This window comes from Muntiacus reevesi, chromosome 12 (genome assembly GCF_963930625.1).
Source record: "Muntiacus reevesi chromosome 12, mMunRee1.1, whole genome shotgun sequence".
Classification (NCBI taxonomy): domain Eukaryota; kingdom Metazoa; phylum Chordata; class Mammalia; order Artiodactyla; family Cervidae; genus Muntiacus; species Muntiacus reevesi.
This window is the reverse complement of record NC_089260.1, coordinates 529,572-553,525: the sequence shown is the minus strand read 5'-3', so window position 1 is coordinate 553,525 and position 23,954 is coordinate 529,572. Positions and strand designations below refer to the sequence as shown.

At 45.3% G+C, this 23,954-nt stretch overlaps 1 protein-coding gene across 6 annotated transcripts in view; it reads left to right on the top strand.

Moving 5' to 3' along the window:
* Positions 1-23,954, top strand: part of COL14A1 (collagen type XIV alpha 1 chain) — a 225,961-nt gene that overhangs the window by 169,633 nt on the left and 32,374 nt on the right. For all 6 annotated transcript variants that reach the window (XM_065903379.1, XM_065903381.1, XM_065903380.1 and 3 more), the window contains exons 38-42: positions 27-122; positions 1,315-1,368; positions 1,731-1,784; positions 12,204-12,257; positions 12,720-12,791. In XM_065903379.1, the coding sequence (XP_065759451.1) occupies positions 27-122; positions 1,315-1,368; positions 1,731-1,784; positions 12,204-12,257; positions 12,720-12,791 (330 nt within the window). The remainder of the gene's footprint in view (positions 1-26; positions 123-1,314; positions 1,369-1,730; positions 1,785-12,203; positions 12,258-12,719; positions 12,792-23,954) is intronic.

The following is a 23,954-nucleotide window of genomic DNA, read 5'->3' as shown; positions in this document are numbered from 1 at the left end:
TTTGGCGTGGCTTTCTTGCCTTCCAGGGACCAGACGGCCCTCGGGGCGAGACGGGCCCTCCAGGACCCCAGGGCCCCCCGGGACCCCAGGGACCGAGCGGCCTTTCCATCCAGGGGATGCCTGTGAGTTGTGTCTCAGTGTTCGGACAGGTCTTGTTGTTCTCACGTCCCCGTGAGTTATAGAGAATGAACTTTGGTCTTCAGTCCCTAGTTATCATCTACAGCCTCCTCCAGCCCCTGAAAGTAAGAACTGGGAAACGAGCATAGTGATCAAGAGCTCCTTCATAAGCCGGCTTTTCCCTCGGTAAAGGGGCCTTTGCGTTTCCGAGCGTGCCCAGGGAGCGGGTGTGGCCACAGAGAGCCTGTCTGCAGGGAGAACGCGGGCTTGACACGCGTGACTCCTTCCCCTTGTTCGCCCAGGTCCTCAGTGGGTGTGAGGAAACCTGCAAAGTGACAAATGTTATACAACTTAAGTTTTTCACTTTGTATTTGTAGTAACTGTGGAACTACAACCACAAAAGCCGTTTATTTAGATCTTTATCTCGACAGGCCGTCAAAGTGGGCTGCGTTGAGTTTAACATTATAGACAATATACTCTTTACAGCCACATGAGCTGTTTGTACCACTGAAAGCAAATTCAATTCCATTCACTGATTTTCATTTAACTTTGTAGAGGAATCTAGATTTAAGGAATAAAACCAGTCTCTGTAATTAGTATTTGTGCCATTATATACATTTTAAAGTACATTTTTAATGTAAATTATTTAAATACATTTTTAGCAAATCTTTCTGTGCATATGATTGTGTCTCCCTAGTTCAGATGTCTTCATTTCCAGAGTCATTTACACATGAATGAATTGTTTTTATTTAATATGCCAGTTTGTATAATTACAATTAGTACTAGGAATTCGTTGAGGTCTTGCTGCAGGTCAGGTACTGTGTTTGCTTTTGCCTTTTTATAAGTTTCTAGCCAAAACAAAACAAAAGTATATATAGATGTAAGTTTTAAAATCTAAGTTATAAATAATACTGATATATTCAAGACTCTGCTCATATATTTACAGTATAAGCTTAACTAAATCAGATTGTACGCACTGTGTTTAAACTATTCTGAAATATAAACATTCAGCTCTGTAAGCATGCTTAAATAAGCTGTGTGGCTTATGTGAAAAGTGAAATATGCTATATTTGGATGTTAGTGTAGAAACAATTTAATGTTGAAAATGTTAAAATAGCCAGCAGAGGAAAAGAAGAGACTAAGGATTTACCCATTTCCATTTGTGAACTTAACCCCCGTGTCCTTTCGGATGCCCAGGGAATGCCAGGCGCAAAAGGAGAGAGAGGAGAGACGGGGCTGCCGGGCCCTCAGGTACTGTGTTGATTTTTCAGCCCACTGCTCTCAGTCCAGAGCTTTACCAAGAAAAGAGACCGTGGCTTCTGAAGTCAGCTGTGATCTTGGCTGTGAACGGTTTCCGTACTGAGGACTAGCAGCCTGTATTCGTTGACCTTTGGCCCCCATCTGAGGGTCCTCCTGACGCTCCCCTGGGTGAACCCTGGTGGGGGATGTTTGCTTTCCTTCCAGTGAATAAGCTCTGGGTTCCGTGTTCTCAGTCAGGAAAGCTTCACCCTTATGGCTTCAGGGTTTGGAGGCCTTGATTTATTCCGGGGAAGCTGGGTGAGAGGTGGTTGGTTTCCACGATTCTGACACCTTCCTGTCCTTGCTCTGTCTAGGGTGTCCCAGGAAGCGTTGGCTCCCCAGGACGCGATGGCTCCCCAGGCCAGAGGGTAAGGATTTGCCCAAGATTGCCCATTAGCACAGTGCATTTCTCACCAAGTCTGTCGTTGCTGCCGGCAGGCTCTGTGCAAGGAAGTCAACCATGTGTTTTGTTTTGTTTCCTTTATTTTTTCTCCCATCTATCTACATTCTACTAATCCTGCATCTGTTTCCCTTAACTGGTATTCTTCCGTATCCACAACTTTCCTCAAAACCTAGAAACTTTTAGCAGACCTTCTCAAATCAGCCACACCTCTTTCTGAATGTTCCCAGAAGCTGAATGCAATTTGCACTGAATTGTGGGCGTTGGTCTAACAGATTTTCCAGTTGTTTCAAATACTCAAGGAACAAACCTAAAGGAAATCAAGAATCATAAGAATTGGAATTTAGTGGTGATGATTATCGGTAATAGTCTCCATTTGTTCAGTACACATCCGCAGTCAACTCCTGGAACCTGTTCAAGTGGACGGCATTAAAAGAAAGTATAGCGTGGCTGAGGGGGGAGTTAACATCTAGAGTTTGTTTAGTCAACATGTCTTCACTGAACCAGGTTTGAGGTTTTTGTCTTCAAAGAGTCTATAGCTTATTGGGGGAAACAGAACCAAATAAGAAACACATGCTATCATGGGAGAATTTACAGAGCCCTATAGGGACACAAGAATAGATAACCAAGCCAGACCTGGAGGGCTGGGGAAGGAAGGCTTCCCAGAGCGGGCACCATATGGACTGGTTTTCAATTGAGAGAGAGAAATTAGCCAGATACACAAGGACGGGAAGCTACTGCAAGTAGAGAGAGCAGCACGCATGGCGGATGGAGGGATGGCGTTGAAGAGAAGGTGGGGCATTTCCACTACTGCACGTGGTTCAGTATGGTTGGAGATTAGAGTGCATCGTCTGGATGTGTGTCTGTGTGTGTGTGCACACGTGTACACATGTGTGCACATGCCTAAGAGATGGAACCGAAGGAGTAAACACAAATTCACTGACATCATCTATTCTTTTTTTCGAACCAAGGATTTTGAGCTTTTACAGGAAGGCAATAGAAAGTTATTACATTTTCAGCAAGAGAGAGAGAGACTGGTCTTCCTCAAAAGGTCACTGGCAGCTGCACAGTTTTCCTTAAGACTAGATTATACACAGCGGCCACCACTTAGATTCAGTCCAGTAAAGGACAGCACGTGCGGCGACATTCGCTGATATCGCAGCAGACAGCTAACTCACTGGATTAGCAAATGATTAGCTGGAGGACGTAACTCTCTACCCAGACCAGGTTGCCTTTAACTATACTGCTCAAGAATAAGGAAATAAATGTTTTCTATAGGGGTGCAGGTGTGGGAATTTAAATTCCTTCCATGTTGGGTTTCTTTGTTTGTTTCACATTCAACTTTCATTTGCTTAAAATCTCAGTTTAGTCTCCATCCATCAAATGGGATTAGTCGGTAAAGCACGTCCAGGTGAATGTATCTAAAAAGAGGCATTCTCTAGAAGTGAATTTGTGTAGGTTTCTTGTACATGTGGAAGGAGTGTCTAAAAGTATTTATATGTTTTGGCAAAGGGCTTAGACTAAGATCCTGTGTGGTTACACACCTAGGTTCCTTCATGATTCCTGAAGCTCTGAAAACAGCAATTTTAAAGGTTCGGTTCAGTGAATTTCCTTGATTTATCTATGCAGAGTCTAGTCTTGGAAAAGTTCTCCCAAAGCAAACATATTGGGTTAGTGTCTAGATCATTTGAGTCTGGAATTCTTTTAAAACCACTATGCCAATACAGATTATTTTTATAAATATGTTCCAAACATGTTTCATTCTATAGAATAAAAAGCCTTAAGGCCTAATAAAGGGTCCATATATCTGCACATAGATTTTATTTCCCTCTCTCCTCAATTTGAAGGTAAAACTTTCAATTCAGTTCAGTCGCTCTGATGTGTCTGACTCTTTGTGACCCCATGGACTGCAGCACGCCAGGCCTCCCTGTCCATCACCAGCTCCCGGAGTTTACTCAAACTCATGTCCATCGAGTCGGTGATGCCATCCAGCCATCTCATCCTCTGTCATCCCCTTCTCCTCCTGCCCTCAGTCTGTCTCTAATGCCTATTTTGAAAAATTTGTGGCTGGGAAGGGAATTGCTTTTTTAAACTGGTTTCCAGAGGACACTCATTCTTTAAACGAGTTAAAGAAAAATTTAACTCATTAAAAATTTAATGTTAAAAAAATTGTGCAAACCCTATCTCTGTTGCTTTAGGAAAGATGTTTGAAGGTAATACTATTCCAGTGGACCATTGTAAGGGCATCATTAGCACAGAATGGTTCGTAGTAGTATCTCCCGCAGTGGCCACTGTGCTTGAGGGAGGGACCGCATATATATATGTCATTATCTTAATATCTTGTTTAATAAGATATTAGTTGAACTCATATCTTAATTTAGTGCATGCCGTGTGTCTTATGGGCTTCCCCGGTGGCTCAGTGGTGAAGAATCTACCTGCAGTGCAGGGGATACAGAAGACATGGGTTCCGTCAGGAAGATCCCCTGGAGAAATGGTGACCCTCCAGTGTTTTTGCCTGGAGAATCCCATGGATAGAGGAGCCTGGCAGGCTGCAGTCCACGGGGTCGCAAAGAGTCAGAGGCGACTGAGCGACTTCACTTTCATTCCTGCTCTGCCTCAGGCACAGTTGTCCTCAGAAGGAACGTAATAATGATGATTATGGTGATGATGGCAGTAGCAACCGTGGCACAGGGCTGCCTGAGAGACACCCGGGGTGAAGAGGCTTACTGCTAAGATGCCCGAGAAGCCACTTCCAGAAAACATTTTTCAGGAAATCAGGAAGGCAGTTGTTTTGTCGTTACGCCAAGCACTGAAATCACTCATTGGGCTTCTCTGGTGGCTCAGTGGTAAAAAATCTGTGTGCCAATGCAGGCAACACGGGTTCGATCCCTGGGTTGGGACGATCCCCTGAAGAAAGAAATGACAACCCACTCTAGTATTCTTGCCTGGGAATATTTTGCCTGGGAAATCCCATGGACAGAGGGACTTGATGGGCTATGGTCTGTGGGGTCTCAAAGAGTCGTGACTTAGCGACTAAACACAGCACCAGACACTGAAGTCAGTCATTTATTCATTGTTGTTCAGTCGCTCGGGCGTGTCCGACTCTGCGACCCCGTGAACTGCAGCACGCCAGGCTTCCCTGTCCTTCAGCATCTCTCTGAGTTTGCTCGGTCTCGTGTTCTTTGAGTCGGTGATGCCGTCCAACCATCTCCTCTGTCCCCTTCCCCTCCCGCCTCAGTCTTTCTCAGCATCAGGGCCTTTTCTGATGAGTCAGCTCTCCGCATCGCTGCCCCACTTCTTCTGAGAGTGAGTGATGGGCTATCCCTTACTGGTCATTCTTCTTTTAAAAAATCTTTGTCTTATTGAGAGTTGAGAATTCACAGCCCCAAACTGTGATCAATGCCCTCTTATTAGCTTAGGGAAAGGTCAGCGTCCCTCACCTGGAGCCAGGGCCGATGTCACCTTCCACTTAGGCCGCAAGGAGGGGAGTTTAGCAGAGAATAAAGAGAGGATTAAGCATCTCCTCTTTAAACTGGAAACATGTTTTCTTTCTAAAATTTCTAGCTTATGCTGGCTTTTCCCAAGGGGAATCATGGACTCGTAGAGGCGGCTCATGTTCAACCCTGGGCCTCAGGCCATGAGCAAGGCCAGCAGAGTTGGCCTCCTTCACTGAACCAGCCTCAGCCTCTGGCTGGGAAGCCAGGAGGGCTCAGGGCAGGACCCGCCGTGCAGAGCAGCAGCGCACCAGCAGACTGAACAGCGGGGGGCGCGGGCGTCGGCTTTCCCAGCCACAGCACCCTCATCCCGTCCTTCTTTTTTTTTTTTTTTTTTAATATTATTTTATTAGTTGGAGGCCAATCACTTCACAACATTTCAGTGGGTTTTGTCATACATTGACATGAATCAGCCATATAGTTACACGTATTCCCTATCCCGATCCCCCCTCCCACCTCCCTCTCCACCCGACTCCTCTGGGTCCTCCCAGTGCACCAGGCCCGAGCACCTGACTCATGTATCCCACCTGGGCTGGTGGTCTGTTTCACCATAGATAATATACATGCTGTTCTTTCAAAACATCCCACCCTCACGTTCTCCCCCAGAGTTCAAAAGTCTGTTTAGTACTTCTGTGTCTCTTTTTCTGTTTTGCATATAGGGTTATCATTACCATCTTTCTAAATTCCATATATATGTGTTAGTATGCTGTAATGTTCTTTATCTTTCTGGCTCACCTCACTCTGTATAATGGGCTCCAGTTTCATCCATCTCATTAGAACTGATTCAAATGAATTCTTTTTAATGGCTGAGTAATATTCCATGGTGTATATGTACCACAGCTTCCTTATCCATTCGTCTGCTGATGGGCATCTAGGTTGCTTCCATGTCCTGGCTATTATAAACAGTGCTGCGATGAACACTGGGGTGCACGTGTCTCTTTCAGATCTGGATTCCTCAGTGTGTATGCCCAGAAGTGGGATTGCTAGAGGAGAACATAGGCAAAACACTCTCCGACATAAATCACAGCAGGGTCCTCTATGACCCACCTCCCAGAATATTGGAAATAAAAGCAAAAATAAACAAATGGGACCTAATGAAAATTAAAAGCTTTTGCACAACAAAGGAAACTATAAGTAAGGTGAAAAGACAGCCCTCAGATTGGGAGAAAATAATAACAAATGAGGAAACAGACAAAGGATTAATCTCAAAAATATACAAACAACTCCTGCAGCTCAATTCCAGAAAAATAAATGACCCAATCAAAAAATGGGCCAAAGAACTAAACAGACATCTCTCCAAAGAAGACATACAGATGGCTAACAAACACATGAAAAGATGCTCAACATCACTCATCATCAGAGAAATGCAAATCAAAACCACAATGAGGTACCATTACACGCCAGTCAGGATGGCTGCTATCCAAAAGTCTACAAGCAATAAATGCTGGAGAGGGTGTGGAGAAAAGGGAACCCTCTTACACTGTTGGTGGGAATGCAAACTAGTACAGCCACTATGGAAAACAGTGTGGAGATTTCTTACAAAACTGGAAATAGAACTGCCATATGACCCGTCCTTCTTTTCCACTGTCCGTCTTGCCCCGTCCCTTCTGCATCGTTCCTCCTCTCTGCTTGATGTCTGTGACCCCAGGGCCCACCCCGCCGTTTTTAGGCTCCTCTGATGTAGGCTGGACGTCTCTGCCCCCACCCTGGACATCCAGGCGGTCCTAAGAGAAACCAGGAAAAATAGGCAAGACATGGATGATAAGTATAAGAAGTGAAAGAAAGAAAGGAAAAACTATCTTTTTTCTAGTTCTAAGGCTCACTTATATCCAAGACCACTAGCTGTCTGTCAACCGCTACAAATAGAAACTTTAAAAATTATTTTTATTTTCCAATTGTTACTATGGTTTTGTAAAAATGCAGAGAGACAAGAAATAAAAGTGACTGGGAGGTACATATTTTATGGCACCTGGAAGAGAGTAGTAATTCCTTCCTTGTAACAAGGGTGTTCGTTTTAGAATTCCAAGTAAAACTAAACTTGGAATGCTTCCCTTACTCCAAGTTACCACTCCCTACACCTCCCATTTTCATGCCATAACCACAGGCTTCCCGTTCCATCTGTAAAGAGGAAATTCGGTTTTAAAGTTCTGCATATGAATTCTGCTGAATTTGTGGTTAGGAGACACAGGATGGCCCAGTGGCAAACATCAGAGGCTTGGAGAGTTAGCCAGACCTGAGTGTGAACTCTAACCGAGGGACGCTGAGCCAGTCACTCACAGTGGTCACGGCTCCTTCTCCGCACCTGAGTGGGAAGGTGAGTCCATAGAGCTACTGTGGAAGTTGATTCAGATAAGGACGTGCCAAGTCGCTTCGGCTGTGTCCGACTCTTTGTGACCCCGTGGACTGTAGCTCGCCAGGCTCCTCTGTCCATAGAATTCTCTAAACAAGAATACTGGAGTGGTTTGCATGCCCTCCTCCAGGGGATCTTCCTGTCCCAGGAACTGAACCCACAACTCAGGTCTCCTGCTTTGGCAGGCAGGTTCTTTCCCACTGGTGCCACCTGGGAAGCCTTTCATACAAGGAATTTCTATGTAAAAATTCAACTCTAGCTGGCATAAGTATTCACTATTTTCAGTGTAGAGCTAATGAGTCAGGACAGTACAGTATTTTATAATGCCTGTCCTTGACATTATTAAGGTAACTTAGAAGATTTTAATGAACTCCAAAAAAAAGAGAGAAAGTCTAAAGGAAAAGCAAGCGGCTTCTTATTGTTTAGTTTTCTTGGAGTCCATGTTGAAAGGATCCTTGGACCATGTTTCCTTTTTATGTGGCTTTGATGTACACAAGGACTTCCCTGACGGTTCAGATGGTAAAGAACCTGCCTGCAACACAGGAGACCTGGGTTCCATCCCTGGATTGGGAAGTCTCCCCGGAGGAGGGAATGGCTACCCACTCCAGTGTTCTTGCCTGGAGAGTTCCATGGACAGGCGAGCCTGGCAGACTACGGTCCCCATGGGCTTGCAAAGAGTCAGACCCGACTCAGCGACTCCACAAAGGCCATGTTTGTGATGAATGTCCCACTTCATCAAAGCAAGTTGTGCTTGCTTAAAATATCTTGAAGAACTGAACTGGAGTCAGCGATCTGGATTTAATTCCTATCATAAATGTCAACCTCTGATGAGAGATTCATCTAAGGGATATTTTGTTAAATACTAAGATTCATGATAATTACCCCCTTGAGTATCTTCCTCCTCCAGAAGAGGAAATACAAAAAACCAGCACAAAGCCAGTGGAGAAAATGATTTGATTTTCTTTTCCGTGGATCTAGACGGGTTTTTATAAATCCCAGAAAAACATTCTCCCAGTCAACCACAGTGATGACAGTTTATGCAATTGGGACTTGGCAGATTATTTTAATAAAATGAGCAGCAGCCACTATTATTGATTATCGACTAAGTGCAGTGCTCTACAAATGTTGTGTTCTCCAATCCTCGGAGTAACCACAAATGCTGGGCACTGTCACCCCCTTAGAGACACAAAGAATCTGGAGCTCGGAAACTTGAGGTAACACAAACAACGCCACACAGCTAGCAAGCTTTGCAGCCAGGATTCTAATCCACTCTCGGGCTCCAGCACTGCTTTCATTCTTTCCACAAAATTGTATTAAAGTTTAAAGTAGATTTTGTTAATATGGGCAACTCTTCCAGTAAAGATATTAATAAGCATGACTCCATCACCAAAGACATCTCACCCAGTGTTTTGGGGGCAGAAGGAACCCAGTTTGGGTTACTTTCTTGATGAAGGAGAAACTGATAGTTCACACATGAAGACTGTGTTTCTTTGATTACATTTCACTATTACTTGGCTAGTGGCCCATTTGAGGAGAGAACCGTTAGTTAGTGAATTAGTTTCTTGTTATTACTGGCTTTAAAGATGCTTCTACTAGGAGACAGCATACAAATGCTATCTATCTTGCACTCTGATTCCAGTGCTGTCCTTTGGGGCCAAGGCAGACATTTTTATCTTTGAAAACCAGCAGTCCCACACCATGAGTGATTAAGCTGTTGTTTGTGTTTTCTTTGTTTTCTGAATATGCATATTCCTGAGCTTCAGCCCTGGAGATTCAGATACCAGTGGTCTTGGGTGTGACTTAGGAATGTATGGTTTAAAAATGATGAATGATTCTAATAAACAGCTAGGTTTTAGAATCACTGGATAATACATTATGTTAAACCATTTGCATCTTGTCCATTTCCAAGTAATTTCTTGGGTTGAATATTGCTTTTGTTTTCATGCACTGGAATCACCACTGCAGGTTACTAAAACTATACACCTTTACATGTCTCTGTATGCATTTACATTATACATGTGATACATATATAAATGTGTACGTTTAAAAAACAGTGTATTGTGCACATATAAACCATTTGCGTATATGTTTGTGTCTCTGTGTGCGCCTGATAACAACTCCCCAGTGTGACCCCACAGGGACGCGCGCTCAGGGCCGGCCTCGGGCTCCAAGCCGCCGGTGTGTCGGGGCTGTGGCTTTGTGCGCGCGGCCCCGCGATCTGCCGGCTGGCCGGACGCCGCTGCTGCCAGCAGCCTGTTTCCTGGGGCCGGCTGCCTCCGGGCCCGGGCCGCGCTCTCAGGGCGGAAGCCGTGCAGCGAGCCTCAGCGCTTCTGCAGCCCTCCCGGCTCGAGTCCGGCCCAGCGAGCGCGTCAGATGCCGGCGGCTCACCCCGCGGGGCCCGGGGGTGCTTGTCCGAGGCCCGCTCGGCCCTGTCTCAGCCCGCCGCAGCTCCTCAGCGGCCCAGCACCCGGCTGTCGTCCCGAGGGCTGTTTCCGACGGCCGCTCTTGTCCAGCTGCTGTCGTGCCGAGTCCTCGCGAACCCGTGACCTGCAGCCCACCAGGCTCCCTTGCCAGTGGGATCTCCGGGCGAGAGCACTGGAGGGGGTTGCCACTTCCTTCTCTGCAGAGTCTTCCCGGACCACAGATCGAACCCGAGTCTCCCGCTTCGCAGGCACATGCTTTACTACTGAACCAGGAGGGAAGCCCATCTCTGATAACTACACAAGCATAAATATTCTAGCCTCTGACTTTAACTTTAGTTACAACACGCTCTGTGGGCACATCCATTTCATCCTTTAGATGCTGTAGACAGAGTACCTTAAAAGTGCAAACTTTTTAAAAGCCCACAAATAAATTCTTGCCACCTGAAAAAAGCATATGTGTTTGCTCTAGAGTGTGGAAAAGAAAACTGAAAAAATTAAAATTAATAAATTAGTTAAGTGTATAAAATATTGCACTTTGCTAATTTCAGCCATAGTTAAATTTAGTATTTATTCAAATATCAGTGATTTTGAAAACATATTTTGCAATAGATTTCCTTTTGCTGATAAATCGTGGCCAACCCTAACTTATAAAGCTGCTCAGAGCCAAATGTTTTCAAAAACAAACTATAAAAAGCCTTTCAAGTTTTTATAGCAAAAATTATTTTTAATGTGCATTGTGGTTGCATATTCATATTGAGGTGGGACTCTCAGAAAGGAAACGTGATGGGAGCTGCTCATGTTATAAAGCACGCCTGTTTGTAGGTGGCTGATTTATGTGCTTAAAAACGCATGTGTCGGTTTAAGTGAATTCTCGCTTTATGCTTATCGTTTAATCTTCTATCCCCTAACATTCATTCCTCATTGCTTAATTAAAGGTTTCTGCTTTTTATGAGGGTGCTTAACCCACAAACACACAGGTACTGAGACTGGCTTCCTGATGTGAAATGGAACATTTATAGATCTGGAGATGTTTGGAAAGTGCAGACATTTTACGTGGTTTTCCTTTTCGCCAGCTTTATTGCTTCGATATGAAAAGCTGCTGCCGTTGCCCCTCACCCTGGATGAAGGGCAAGGAGAGGCCCCAGTGTCGGCCTGAGCTGAGTGGCCCCTGGGCGGGGAGGGTGGACTAGCCTCATGGGGCCCTTGACCTGAACCCCTCTTCTGGGAACCCTTCCCTGAATCCCCACGCCATGACTGGACGCCCTTCTGCGTGTCCCTGTGGAACCCTCTAGTCCCCTCATCGAGGCTCATTGCTGTTTACTTTCAATTGTTGACTTTTCTCAAAACCATCACCTCCTTGAAAACAAATTGTCTTGTTCATCGTTGACTACCCAAAACCTAGCAAAATGTTCAGCACACAGTAATTCTGCAACTATAGTTTAATATGACAAACCTGAGGCTTACAAGTGAAAAAAAATCTTTCAGAGATGAATTTAAAAAGTGATTGTTAAAGAATAGAGCCATGTGATGAAAACATGAACATTTTTCCAGTTAGAAAGAAATTTGGGGGGAGGGAAATGGCTTTGATTATATTTTTAAAATAACATCAAACCTAACCTCTGGGTCTCTAGCATTGCAGGCAGATTCTTTACTATCTGAGGTAAAAGGGAGCCCGATACTGTATTACTCCTAATCTGTAATACACTATTAGATTCCTGTGATAGGGATTCCCTGTCCCCAAAGTCTTAGGTCCTGAAAGACACAAATTCGTCTTTGTGTCTGGTCACTAATGACCAGAATTGATCCCCCTTCTCACTAGTTATGTTGAGTTTAATTAAAAAAAAAAAAAACACTTTCTGAAAATAAGTTCCTGTGTAAGTTTATAAGTGGCATTTCTTACACCTAACATTCTTACATTGGGCGATTTCACAGAGCCAACAGACACAAAAGTCTTTGCCAAGAACAATTCCCATGGAGGGTTTAAAAGCAGTGAATCCTTGGAAGTTTGGAGCAAATGACAGGACTTGCAGCCCCAAATATGAAATGGGATTAAATGCATCTTTTCGGAAAGCCATATAAAGCAGCTACAGAGTTGACACGCCGTGTTTTTCTTCCCCCAGGGCTTTCCTGGAAAGGACGGGTCCTCTGGCCCCCCGGGTCCACCAGGGCCAATTGTAAGTATTTCCAGGAACTACTGGGATGCGGTACTGCTTGAAAACCACTCACTTCTTGTGAGAGCTTTTCTGCTGCCAAGCCCTCCCCTTTGCAGCATCTTTGCTATAGTGCAATGGTTCATCCTCTGGCGCAGCACTCTTCCTAAGCATCCTCTAAAAGGAATGTGTCCAGGGGGCTTGATTACTCCACCTCTGAGCCACTTTGCCGTAAGAGCACCTGCATTGATTTTGTTTTTACTAGACACAGATAGGGTTTGAATTTGAAAGAACGACATCTAACTAACACAGTGGAGACTTCTCCAAAAAGAGTCTTCCTTAATTTTGTGGTAGTTGGAAACAGGAATAAGCAATGAGTCCTGAAGTTGGCTTCAGGGAGGGGGGTGTCTGTTTGCTGCTCCTTCTGGAGAGCTGTGTTGTTGCCAGCATCCGTCTTTACCTTTGCTCCATCTTCCTGTCTACTAGGGCATTCCCGGAGCCCCTGGAGTCCCTGGGGTCACAGGAAGCATGGGACCCCAAGGTGCCCTCGGACCGCCTGTGAGTATGTGGCCGCGACCCGTCAGGGTGGCTGCCCAGGCATCCTTCTGGTTTATTTATGTGTTTAAATTGACAGCGTCTCCCTGTGGTCAAAATGTGTTTTCAGTATTGGACTCTTGGGGAATCCGTGAGGAAAAGAGAGAGTCTCCCAGGATAAAGATTAAGATCAGACTGTGCGTTTATCAGCGCTAAACGGTCCCGACAGGAAGCGATCTGCAGCTAAGCTTCCGCTTATATGTATTTACATTGTTTCTTATTCTGTATTTGGTTAAGTCAACTCATTGCATCTATTCAGGGGTTGGGTACAATGATATCTTATTAATTAGGCCTGTCTCCTGAGCAAAAAATACAAGTCTGGACAAAGTCAAGGATTAGTGAGGATGGGAATAGGTTTTTCTTCCCTGAGTTGTATGAGAAAGACAGAATTTCGCCTTAAAACACATACTAACATGTAAGTGAACAGTGGTGTAAATGAAAGCTTAGTGAATGAAACAAATTATTTAATTACTAGTTATAATAATAACTATTATATAGTCATTAGCTATAAAAATAATTATAAAATAACTAATTAATTATATAATAAAATACCATTAAACAATGTTAATTAAATTATATTAATTAATTTAAACTATTATACATTGTTTTATTAATATCAATTATATTTTGTTTTTATATAGTCATATACAATGTATTTATAATATAATTATATGTTTATATTATACATAAATTCTAATTAGTTAATTATATAGTATTCTTGCCTTAAGAACCCCATGAACAGTATGAAAAGGCAAAATGATAGGATACTGAAAGAGGAACTCCCCAGGTCGGTAGGTGCCCAATATGCTACTGGAGATCAGTGGAGAAATAACTCCAAAAAGAATGAAGGGATGGAGCCAAAGCAAAAACAACACCCAGTTGTGGATGTGACTGGTGATAGAAGTAAGATCTGATGCTGTAAAGAGCAATATTGCATAGGAACCTGGAATGTTAGGTCCATGAATTAAGGCAAATTGGAAATGGTCAAACAGGAGATGGCAAGAGTGAACGTAGACATTTTAGGAATCAGCAAACTAAAATGGACTGGAATGGGTGAATTTAACTCAGATGACCAAAGTGGGCCTTAGGGAAGTATTACTACAAACAATGCTCGTGGAGGTGATGGAATTCCAGTTGAGCTATTTCAAATCCTGAAAGATGATGTTGTGAAAGTGCTGCACTCAATATGCCAGCAAATTTGGAAATCTCGGCAGTGGCCATAGGACTGGAAAAGGTCAGTTTTCATTCCAATTCCAAAGAAAGGCAATGCCAAAGAATGCTCAAACTACCACACAATTGCACTCATGTCACACACTAGTAAAGTAATGCTCAAAATTCTCCAAGCCAGGCTTCAGCAATACGTGAACTGTGAACTTCCAGATGTTCAAGCTGGATTCAAAAAGGCAGAGGAACCAGAGATCAAATTGCCAACACCCTCTGGATCATTGAAGAAGCAAGAGAGTTCCAGAAAAACATCTATTTCTGCTTTATTGACTATGCCAAAGCCTCTGACTGTGTGGATCACAATAACCTGTGGAAAATTCTTGAAGAGATGGGAATACCAGACCACCTGACCTGCCTCTTCAGAAACCTGTATGCAGGTCAGGAAGCAACAGTTAGAACTGGACATGGAACAACAGACTGGTTCCAAATAGGAAAAGGAGTACATCAAGGCTGTATATTGTCACCCTGCTTATTTAACTTATATGCAGAGTATATCATGAGAAATGCTGGGCTGGATGAAGCACAAGCTGGAATCAAGATTGCAGAGAGAAATATCAATAACTTCAGATATGCAGATGACACCACCCTTATGTGAAGAATTAAAGAGCCTCTTGATGAAAGGGAAAGAGTAGAGTGAAAAAGTTGGCTTAAAGCTCAACATTCAGAAAACTGAGATCATGGTATCCGGTCCCATCACTTCACGGCAAATAGATGGGGAAACAGTGGAAACAGTGTCAGACTTTATTTTTTTGGGCTCCAAAATCACTGTAGATGGTGATTGCAGCCATGAAATTACAAGATGCTCACTCCTTGCAAGGAAAGTTATGACCAACCTAGATAGCATATTAAAAAGCAGAGACATTACTTTGCCAACAAAGATCTGTCTAGTCAAGGCTATGGTTTTTCCAGTGGTCATGTATGGATGTGAGAGTTGGATTATAAAGAAAGGGGAGCACTGAAGAATTGATCCTTTTGAACTGTGGTGTTGGAGAAGACTCTTGAGTGTCTTGGACTGCAAGGAGATCCAACTATTCCATCCTGAAGGAAATCAGTCCTGAGTGTTTATTGGAAGAACTGACGTTGAAACTGAAACGCCAATATTTGGCCGCCTGATGTGAAGAGCTCACTCATATCAAAAGACCCTGGTGCTGGGAAAGATTGAAGGCAGGAGGAGAAGAGGACAAGAGAAGATGAGATGGTTGGATGGCATCATCGACTCAATGGATATGAGTTTGGGTAAACTCCAGGAGTTGGTAATGGCCAGGGAGGCCTGGCATGCTGCAGTCCATGGGGTCGCAAAGAGTCAGACACAACTGAGCAACTGAACTGAACTGAATACTTATTAATGGTACTAATTGTTTTCCCATAACATCTTATGGAAAAACCTGAATGAGCTCTTTGGGCAACCTGATACCTCCCATTTTTGTGCTTCTGATCTCTCAGGTTGGATGGAGGGAGATCCAGGGGTAGGATGGGGGAGAAGCAGATGGGCTTATGCGGGCCTGTCTCCTTGTCCATAATATAAGGTGGTTGCACTACAGCCTCCACAGCCACACTTGGCATCTTCTGCGACCTGCAAGTTGTTCCTCTGGGCGCAGGTATTAGCCTTCCTATGTGATCTGTGAGGTACCAAACCTGTGTCCATAAACTGGAACAACTGAGATATGTCCACGTATGTACACTGCAGATGTGCTAAGAATTCATGGAGCAGTGAAATCTGGACGGTGAGGGCAGAAGTTGTTGAATTAGATTTCTGCCTCCTGCTATACCAATTACCACAACCTCAAAACGACAGAATCTGTCTTACAGGTCTGTAGGTCAGAAGCCTGGCGTCGTCTCAGTGGGTTTTAAAATCAAGGTGCCAGCATTTCCTGTCTGGAGGTTCTAGGGGAGAATCTATTTCCTTGCCTTTCGTAGCTTCTAAAGACTTCTCACTGTCCTTGGTTTGTGGCCCACTTTGAAGTCAGCGATGTCATCTCTCTGTTTACCTGTGACCATATCTCCCTATGAACAGCCTGGAAGTTTTCTTCGCTTTGAATGACCTGTGTGATTCTGTTTGGGCCTCCCAGGTAATGCTTGGTAATCTCCCCAGATTACTTCAAGGTTACTACATCACACTTCATAATCTTTTTGCCACATAAAGTAATATGGGAAGATCCCCTGGAGACGGAATGGCAGCCCACCCCAGTGTTCTCACCTGGGAAATCCCATGGACAGGGGAGGCTGGCGGGCCACAGTCCTTGGGGGTCACAGAGAGTTGGACATGTCTGAGCAACTGACAGCATGTTCACAGGTACTGGAGATTAGAAATAGACCCTTTGGGGGCCTTCTTCTGCCTCCCACAGCGAACAAGACCTAACAGAAGCACTGGTTCTCATTCAGAAGGAAACGCGCTCTCTCTAGCCACCCAGGCAGTCACTCTGTATTCTTAAAAAACTCATTTCCATAAACCTGTTTTGTCCTCAGGATGCTGTTTTAGGCTGTAAGTCACATGACACATATGCAGGGACACAGACAAACACAAGACAGGGGCATGAAAGAAATGCCTCCAGGTTTTAGCAAATACCTCCTCGTTTGTCCACCCCCAAAGAGCTCCCTTTAGTAGTCATTCTAAAAAGCTGTATACTTGTTCCAACTGGAATGTAGTTACGTTGTCATTGTTCAAAACCTTTTTACACCTTCTCTTTTCAAGTCAGGCTAGTGATGGGACACAGAAGAAGACTGGAGTGCTTTCTCCTTAAACATCCTTTTTCGTTATCTCTGCTTTAGTCCACTTCCCGTAATGTGCTCGGGGAATAGGATTTCCAGAAGACGTCCGAAGCGCTCAGAGAGCAAAGGGTTCTGGGTAAGAAAGTGTCAGAGACAGTGTACTAAATCTGTTTCTCAGAAAGTCATGAGAAATTTAAGGTTTCAAACGCTTTGAGGCATCTTGAGGTGCAACAGAAACAAACAAAAAAACCCCAAACTGGTTTAAATTTGGTTGAACAATAAACAAATGCATTTGTGCAATGTCCCTTAATCCGAGTCGACTTGATCCTAATCCTAGGGGGATGGATAGGAAAGAAGAACAGGCCCTAGAGGGTGCTTGGCAGAGGGTGGTGGGTGTGTGTGAGGGGACAGAGTGACCCTGAAATGCAGAAAGTAAGGAGGGCCCCACCCTGCTAACCACCTAACCTTTTGTACCTCTAGAACAGACTTCAAATATAGGCTTTAAATAAATTCAAAAACAGCAGTAATTTTTTCCTGGAAATAGAACACTTGCTAATATTACCTTCAGTTATTGTAAACCAGCAGAAAAGGGCCCTTGATGGTAGCATTTGTATCAGAGGCAGCGCTGGTGTCTTCTCAAAGCCAGGGGCTCCCTGAAGCATCCAGCACAGAGTTTCCTCGGGGCGCTGGGTTGGGCAGCCATGTGCCTGCCTCCTGCCAGACTGGCTGCGTCTCATGGGGTGAGGCCTTGATTGATTTCCCATGGATGGATGTCTAGGAAGGCAGGAGGGAGAGAGACCAAGAGAGACACACTGCCCACTGAAAATAGTTTGTTTCCTATGGTCAGTGCCAGGAACAGGCTGACTTTTACACACGCTGCCTTCAGCTGCCGACTTCCCAGGGTAGAACGTGCATTGCTGCTGGCGCTGTTGTAATTCCTACCTGAGGCTTAAGTGCAAGGTGCCTCCCCTGCAAGAGAGCAGACAGAGAACAAGCCTGTGCAAGAAGGGACCCTGAATTTAGCTGGAAATAAATACCGGTGGATGGGCCAGTGTTACATCATTTAATGAGCTCTGCATCAGAAGTCAGGAGACCTGGGTTCTAGATGTTGCCCTCACATGACCTTAACTAGCTGTGTGAGCTGCATCACTTAAGCTTCTTTATCTACCTTCTCAGAATGTCAGTTTCCCAATTAATTCATTCAAAAATATTTATTGAGTAGCTACGCTGTATCATTGAAAAAGCAAGAGAGTTCCAGAAAAACATCTATTTCTGCTTTATTGACTATGCCAAAGTCTCTGACTGTGTGGATCACAATAACCTGTGGAAAATTCTGAAAGAGATGGGAATCACCAGACCACCTGACCTGCCTCTTCAGAAACCTGTATGCAGGTCAGGAAGCAACAGTTAGAACTGGACATGGAGCAACACACTGGTTCCAAATAAGAAAAGGAGTACGTCAAGGCTGTATATTGTCACCCTGCTTATTTAACTTATATGCAGAGTATATCATGAGAAATGCTGGGCTGGATGAAGCACAAGCTGGAATCAAGATTGCAGGGAGAAATATCAATAACCTCAGATATGCAGATAACACCACCCTTATGGCAGAAAGTGAAGAGGAACTAAAGAGCCTCTGGATGAAAGTGAAAGAGGAGAGTGAAAAAGTTGGTTTGAAGCCCAACGTTCAGAAAACTAAGATCATGGCATCTGGTCCCATCACTTCATGGCAAATAGATGGGGAAACAGTGGCTGACTTTATTTCTTTGGGCTCCAAAATCACTGCAGATGGTGACTGCAGCCATGAAATTAAAAGATGCTTACTCCTTGGAAGGAAAGTTATGACCAACCTAGACAGCATATTAAAAAGCAGAGACATTACTTTGTAAACAAAGGTCTGTCTAGTCAAGGCTATGGTTTTTCCAGTGGTCATGTATGGATATGAGAGTTGGACTATAAAGAAAGCTGAGTGCCGAAGAATGGATGCTTTTGAACTGTGCTGCTGGGGAAGACTCTTGAGAGTCCCTTGGACTGCAAGGAGATCCAACCAGTCCATCCTAAAGGAGATCAGTCCTGGGTGTTCATTAGGAGGACTGATGCTGAAGCTAAAGCTCAAATACTTTGGTCACCTCATGCGAAGAGTTGACTCATTGGAAAAGACCCTGATGCTGGGAGGGATTGGGGACAGGAAGAGAAGGGGACGACAGGATGAGATGATTGGATGGCATCACCAACTTGATGGACATGAGTTTGAGTAAACTCCGGGAGTTGGTGATGGACAGGGAGGCCTGGCGTGCTGCAGTTCATGGGTCACGAAGAGTCAGACACAACTCAGCGACTGAACTGAACAATATGGACAAGAGATGTGAAGGACAGGTTGGTGTCCATGATGGACACAAAAGATGACCAAGATACCTTTTTACATTCATGGACAGTCTAGAGAGTATGATGATTTTGTTCAGTATATAACAGGATATAATAAAAGGCCGATAGTGGGAAGTGCCTTACAGGAAAGGCGAGAAAGTCACTATGAAATTTCCACTGAGGGAGACAGAGAGGCAGAGTCAGAGATAGAGAGTCTACCCTGTCCCCTGAGTGGAGGGGTGGGGAGAACAGCTCCGGAGAAGGCAGCGTTTCAGTGGATCCTGAAAGATGGATGTGCTCTCCCCCACGAAGACAGGAGGGTGGCCTCCTTCTGAGGGGAACTGTAATGAAACTAATACGAACACAGGAAGCCCGTGTGCTGTCCGTTTTCGTATTGTTCAGCTGTCTCTCTCGCTTCATCACCGCTGCCTCCACTTCCCCGTCACCATCACCTCTGAGAACTCTGATCTCAAGCCCTCTTCGTTTCTCTCCAAGGTTGTCCCCAGACTCCCTAACGGGCCCCTGCGTCTGTCCGGCGCCGGTCGGGCCCTTCCTCCAGTCGCTGAGAGACCTTCCTGGCCCAGCGCTTCCTGTTGCGTCACTTCCTGTCTCGCGTCTCCTCACTGGCCCCTGGCGCCGGTGGGCGGGGCCCCTGTGTTCCGCCGGGTGCGTGTGGCCCTGTATCTGGACCCTCGCTTCCCCCGCCCCCAGCACGGCCGCCCGGGCCCTCCTGCTCGAGCCGAGCGCCGCGTCACCGAACGCTCCCCCAGAGTCTGTCATGCCGCTGGACACCTGTGCGCCCTGGGGGGAGCTGCGTCTCCCCTCTCCCCGGGGGAGCTCCTGCTTCTCTCTGAGACTGCGCACCTCCGCTCTGACGGCCCCCTCCCGCCTCACCTCCTCAGGGGGAGACTCCATTTCCACTGTCAGCGTCCATCTCTCCACAAAAAGCAGGGTTTTTTGAGGGCAGGATTTTTTTTTTTTTAATCATGCTCATGTTCTTCCTTATTCCTAGATCCCAGTTCAGCATCTCAGAGGGCAGAGTAAGTCCATTCCGTAGCAACGAGTTCCGTTCCGAGGGCGCATCTGCAGATGCAGTTTGCTCCCGAGTCCAGCGAAGTCGGCCTGGGGGCCCAGCTGGCGCAGCAGGGTGACTGCACTGTGATGCTTTATGGCTCTTCTCACACAAGCGGCACACAAAAAGCACAGCGAAGAGAGAAAACACGTTTCACCCTGCGGTGCAGTTCCTGGCAAAGCGCAGCCGTCCAGGACGGCAGCTGGCGCGCGGGGGCGGCGTCAGTGAGCCGGAGCGGGGTGGGGGGCGGCCAGCTGAGGGTCTCCCCTCGGGGCCGGGGGCGGCCAGCTGGGGGTCTCCCCTCGGGGCCGGGGGCGGCCAGCTGGGGGTCTCCCCTCGGGGCCGGGGCCGGGGGCCCGCCCGCGCCTGGCTCTGATGGAGCGCGCGTTCCCGTCTTTGCGAGTTCACAGCTTGAAGGTTCTTGTGTAGGGGACTTGTGCTTAATAAGCGTTTGTTAAAACAAAGAGCGAAAGTGTGGTTACATGCTAGTTAGGCTGGTACTTAGGTGAGCGTGAGATTATTTTTACAGATTAAGGGTCAGGCATGGAAGACTCTTAGAGCTGAGCTAGGTGTGTCTTGGTTTTAGTTACCAGACACCTAGTGTTTGGGACTTGGACCATGAGCTCCTTCTTCTTTCCTTCAGTACTAAAATTCTGTAAATCTATGAATGTAGCTACTGTATTTTCTTTTCTGTGCATTTCAAGTGTTCCTGAAATCAAAGGAAAATATGCCACTTTTTCGTGCCTACATCTACAGGGACTGTGTGTTTTCCATCAAAGCATGTTTTGGTGGAGTTATGGACCTTCATTCACTCAGGAATTTTGAGTTTGTTTTTGTTTTATTTTGCAAAAAGAAAAATCAAAGGAAAGACGTCAGAGAAGTTGGAATAAAAAATAATTTCTTGTCATACAGATATATTCACCAGATGTATCTTTCCTGGAGACCACCTTGCTGTCTCTTGCAGCTACTTAGTCAGGAGCATTGGGAGGCTGAGTGTGAGGAATTTCAGGCCTAATTAAACACATCAGTCTCTGTATACCAGAAGGTGCCAGCACCTGATGCCGTCCATTTACCTTATCACTCAGGTTTGCTCTGTAGTTTCTTTGTCCAAGTTTCAAATAGGAAAATTTAACACATGCTAACTAGCAATGGAAATACTAAGAATACATTGGTTCAGAAACAAAAATTATTCAAGATGAAATAGATTTTAAGAAATGACTCAAAGACTAATTCTGAACGACTGGAGTGAGATTTGGGAGATGTTTGTTTGCTTTTTAAATTATTGCATTAAGAAAAATATTACCTTCACTGAAATAGAAGATTCAGGCTAGCAAATGTGTTGAGTAGTGTTCTCTTTCATGGCAGCCATAGAGTGTGCTGTGGAGAGCAAGTGTTCTGGAGCCCAGCCGAGTGGATTCTGGCCCCAGATTTTCCATTTTCTTATTGTGTGACCTTGGGCAATTTATTTAGCCTCTCAATACATCACTCTCCTTATATGTAAAAAGCAGAGACATTACTTTGCCAACAAAGGTCCATATAGTCAAAGCTATGGTTTTTCCAGTAGTCATGTATGGATGTGAGAGGTGGATTATAAAGAAGGCTGAACGCCAAAGAATTGATGCTTTTGAACTATGGTGTTGGAGAAGACTCTTGAGAGTCCCTTGGACTGCAAGGAGATCCAACCAGTTCATCCTAAAGGAAGTCAGTCCTGAGTGTTCATTGGAAGGACTGATGTTGAAGCTGAGACTCCAACACTTTGGCCACCTGATGTGAAGAGCTGACTCATTAGACTCTGATGTTGGGAACGATTGAAGGCAGGAGGAGAAGGGGATGGCAGAGGATGAGATGGTTGGATGGCATGATCGACTCAATGGACATGGGTTTGGATGGACTCTGGGAGTTTGTGATGGACAGGGAGGCCTGGTGTGCTGCCGTCCCTGGGGTCACAAAGAGTCAGACAGGACTGACTGACTGAACAACAGCAAAATGGAAGTAACATCTCATAGGGTTGTTATAAAGAATAAATGAGCTCATCTTACAGGAGTCTTACAAGGATTAAATGAGTTCACCTTATAGGGATGTTAGACGGCTTAAATGAGTTAATGTGCCAAGCTGTGTACTTGGCACATGGTGTACTTGACACATGATAAAAGCAGCTTGAGTTTTAAACTACTAGCGTTCACGGTTTGTCAGTGTATTTATATTAAAGACGACGAACAGGCACTAATTTTTGTTTGCTGATTTTTGGTTTTGCATTGCATTGAATGCTTGAAAAGGAAGTAGGCAGCAGTCCTAGATTTATGATAAATATTTTAATTCAACATTGGACTCAGCTGAATATTCAAGTGACTCTTTTATGGAAAAAAAGGGGCTAGGTGGTTTTGGAAATATAAAGTAATGTAAGTTATGGTCCCTGGCATTAGAGATCTTACTATCTACATGGAGAGAAGAGAAATCTTTGTGTTAAGGCTTCCCAGGTAGCGCTAATGGTAAAGAACCCACCTGCCAAACAGGAGACTTCACTAGGTCTGGAAGAATCCCTGGAGGGGAAAATGGCAACCCACTCCAGTATTCTTGCCTGGAGAATCCCATGGACAGAGAAGCCTGGCGGGCTGCAGTCCATGGGGTCAAAGAGTCGGACACAACTGAACGACTGTGCACACACACGGTTAAATATATACAATAATAAAGGTCTAGTATGAAGTAGGTGGTACTTGAATTGAGTATTGCGTTAGAATATTAATATATAAGATATACGCTTAATACCTTTTTCACAAGTGTTCTGATACACTGACTAGACCAGGTCTGCGGGAATGAGAAGTTGTACTTGTGATGAGCAGATGATAGTGGAAGTTGGGGCCACACGTCAGTGACAAGTCTGTGACAGCGAGGACTCTGACTTGGTCACATGGGTATCTGAGAGTCACCGGGTGATTCTGAATAGAGGAAGAGCCGCCATCAGCCAGAAGTCACTCAGCTTTCTAAACTGCATCCTGGCCGTGTCAGGAGGACGAGCCTCGAGGTTGTGCAGAGGATGAACTGGAAGAGGAGGGTCTTTCTTTAGGGAAGCCTGCTAGAAGGGAGGTGCAAATGCCTGGCATGAGATGGTTGGGGTAGCAGCTGGGTGGTGGGTATAAGAGGAGCTGCGATGCCAAAGTGGGGGTGGCATTCCTTGCTGGTCCAGTGATGAATACCCTGAGCTCCCACTGCAGGGGCTCGGATTCAGCCCCTGGTCAGGTAAGTAAGCTCTCACATGCCACGGGGCGCGGCCAAGAACAAAACAACAGAGTAAGTGCGAGTGTGCGTGAGACAGACCCGCGAGCAGCAAGGGAAGGAAGGAGAGAAGACAGCAGGGGCGGGCGGGCCTGGCCTGACCTGCTCAGGGGAGTGGGTTTCACGCTTCGCTTCCCTCTGGAACTCCATCCTCAGTCACAGCGTGTGTGTCGCTTGGAATCAGCCCCAGGACAAGCGTTTACACTTCTGCCAGCCACAAACAGTACAGGTCAGGGCGTGTCATTTTCCCAGAAAGTCAGTTTACCTGTTCACAATGGAATGAACCCAGAACTTTGATTTTGGATGACTGAGTAGAGATTTTTGGAAAAGAGACTGAGTTTGATTTGGGACCTGTTGAGATTATAGTAACCACTGGAAATAGCCTGACCGTGCGACAGGTTCCATCTGTAAATGGTACTTACTATCCTCTGGTAGAGGTTATAAAAAAGTGTTGTTCAGTAAATCTATTACTCTGCCTTGGAGTT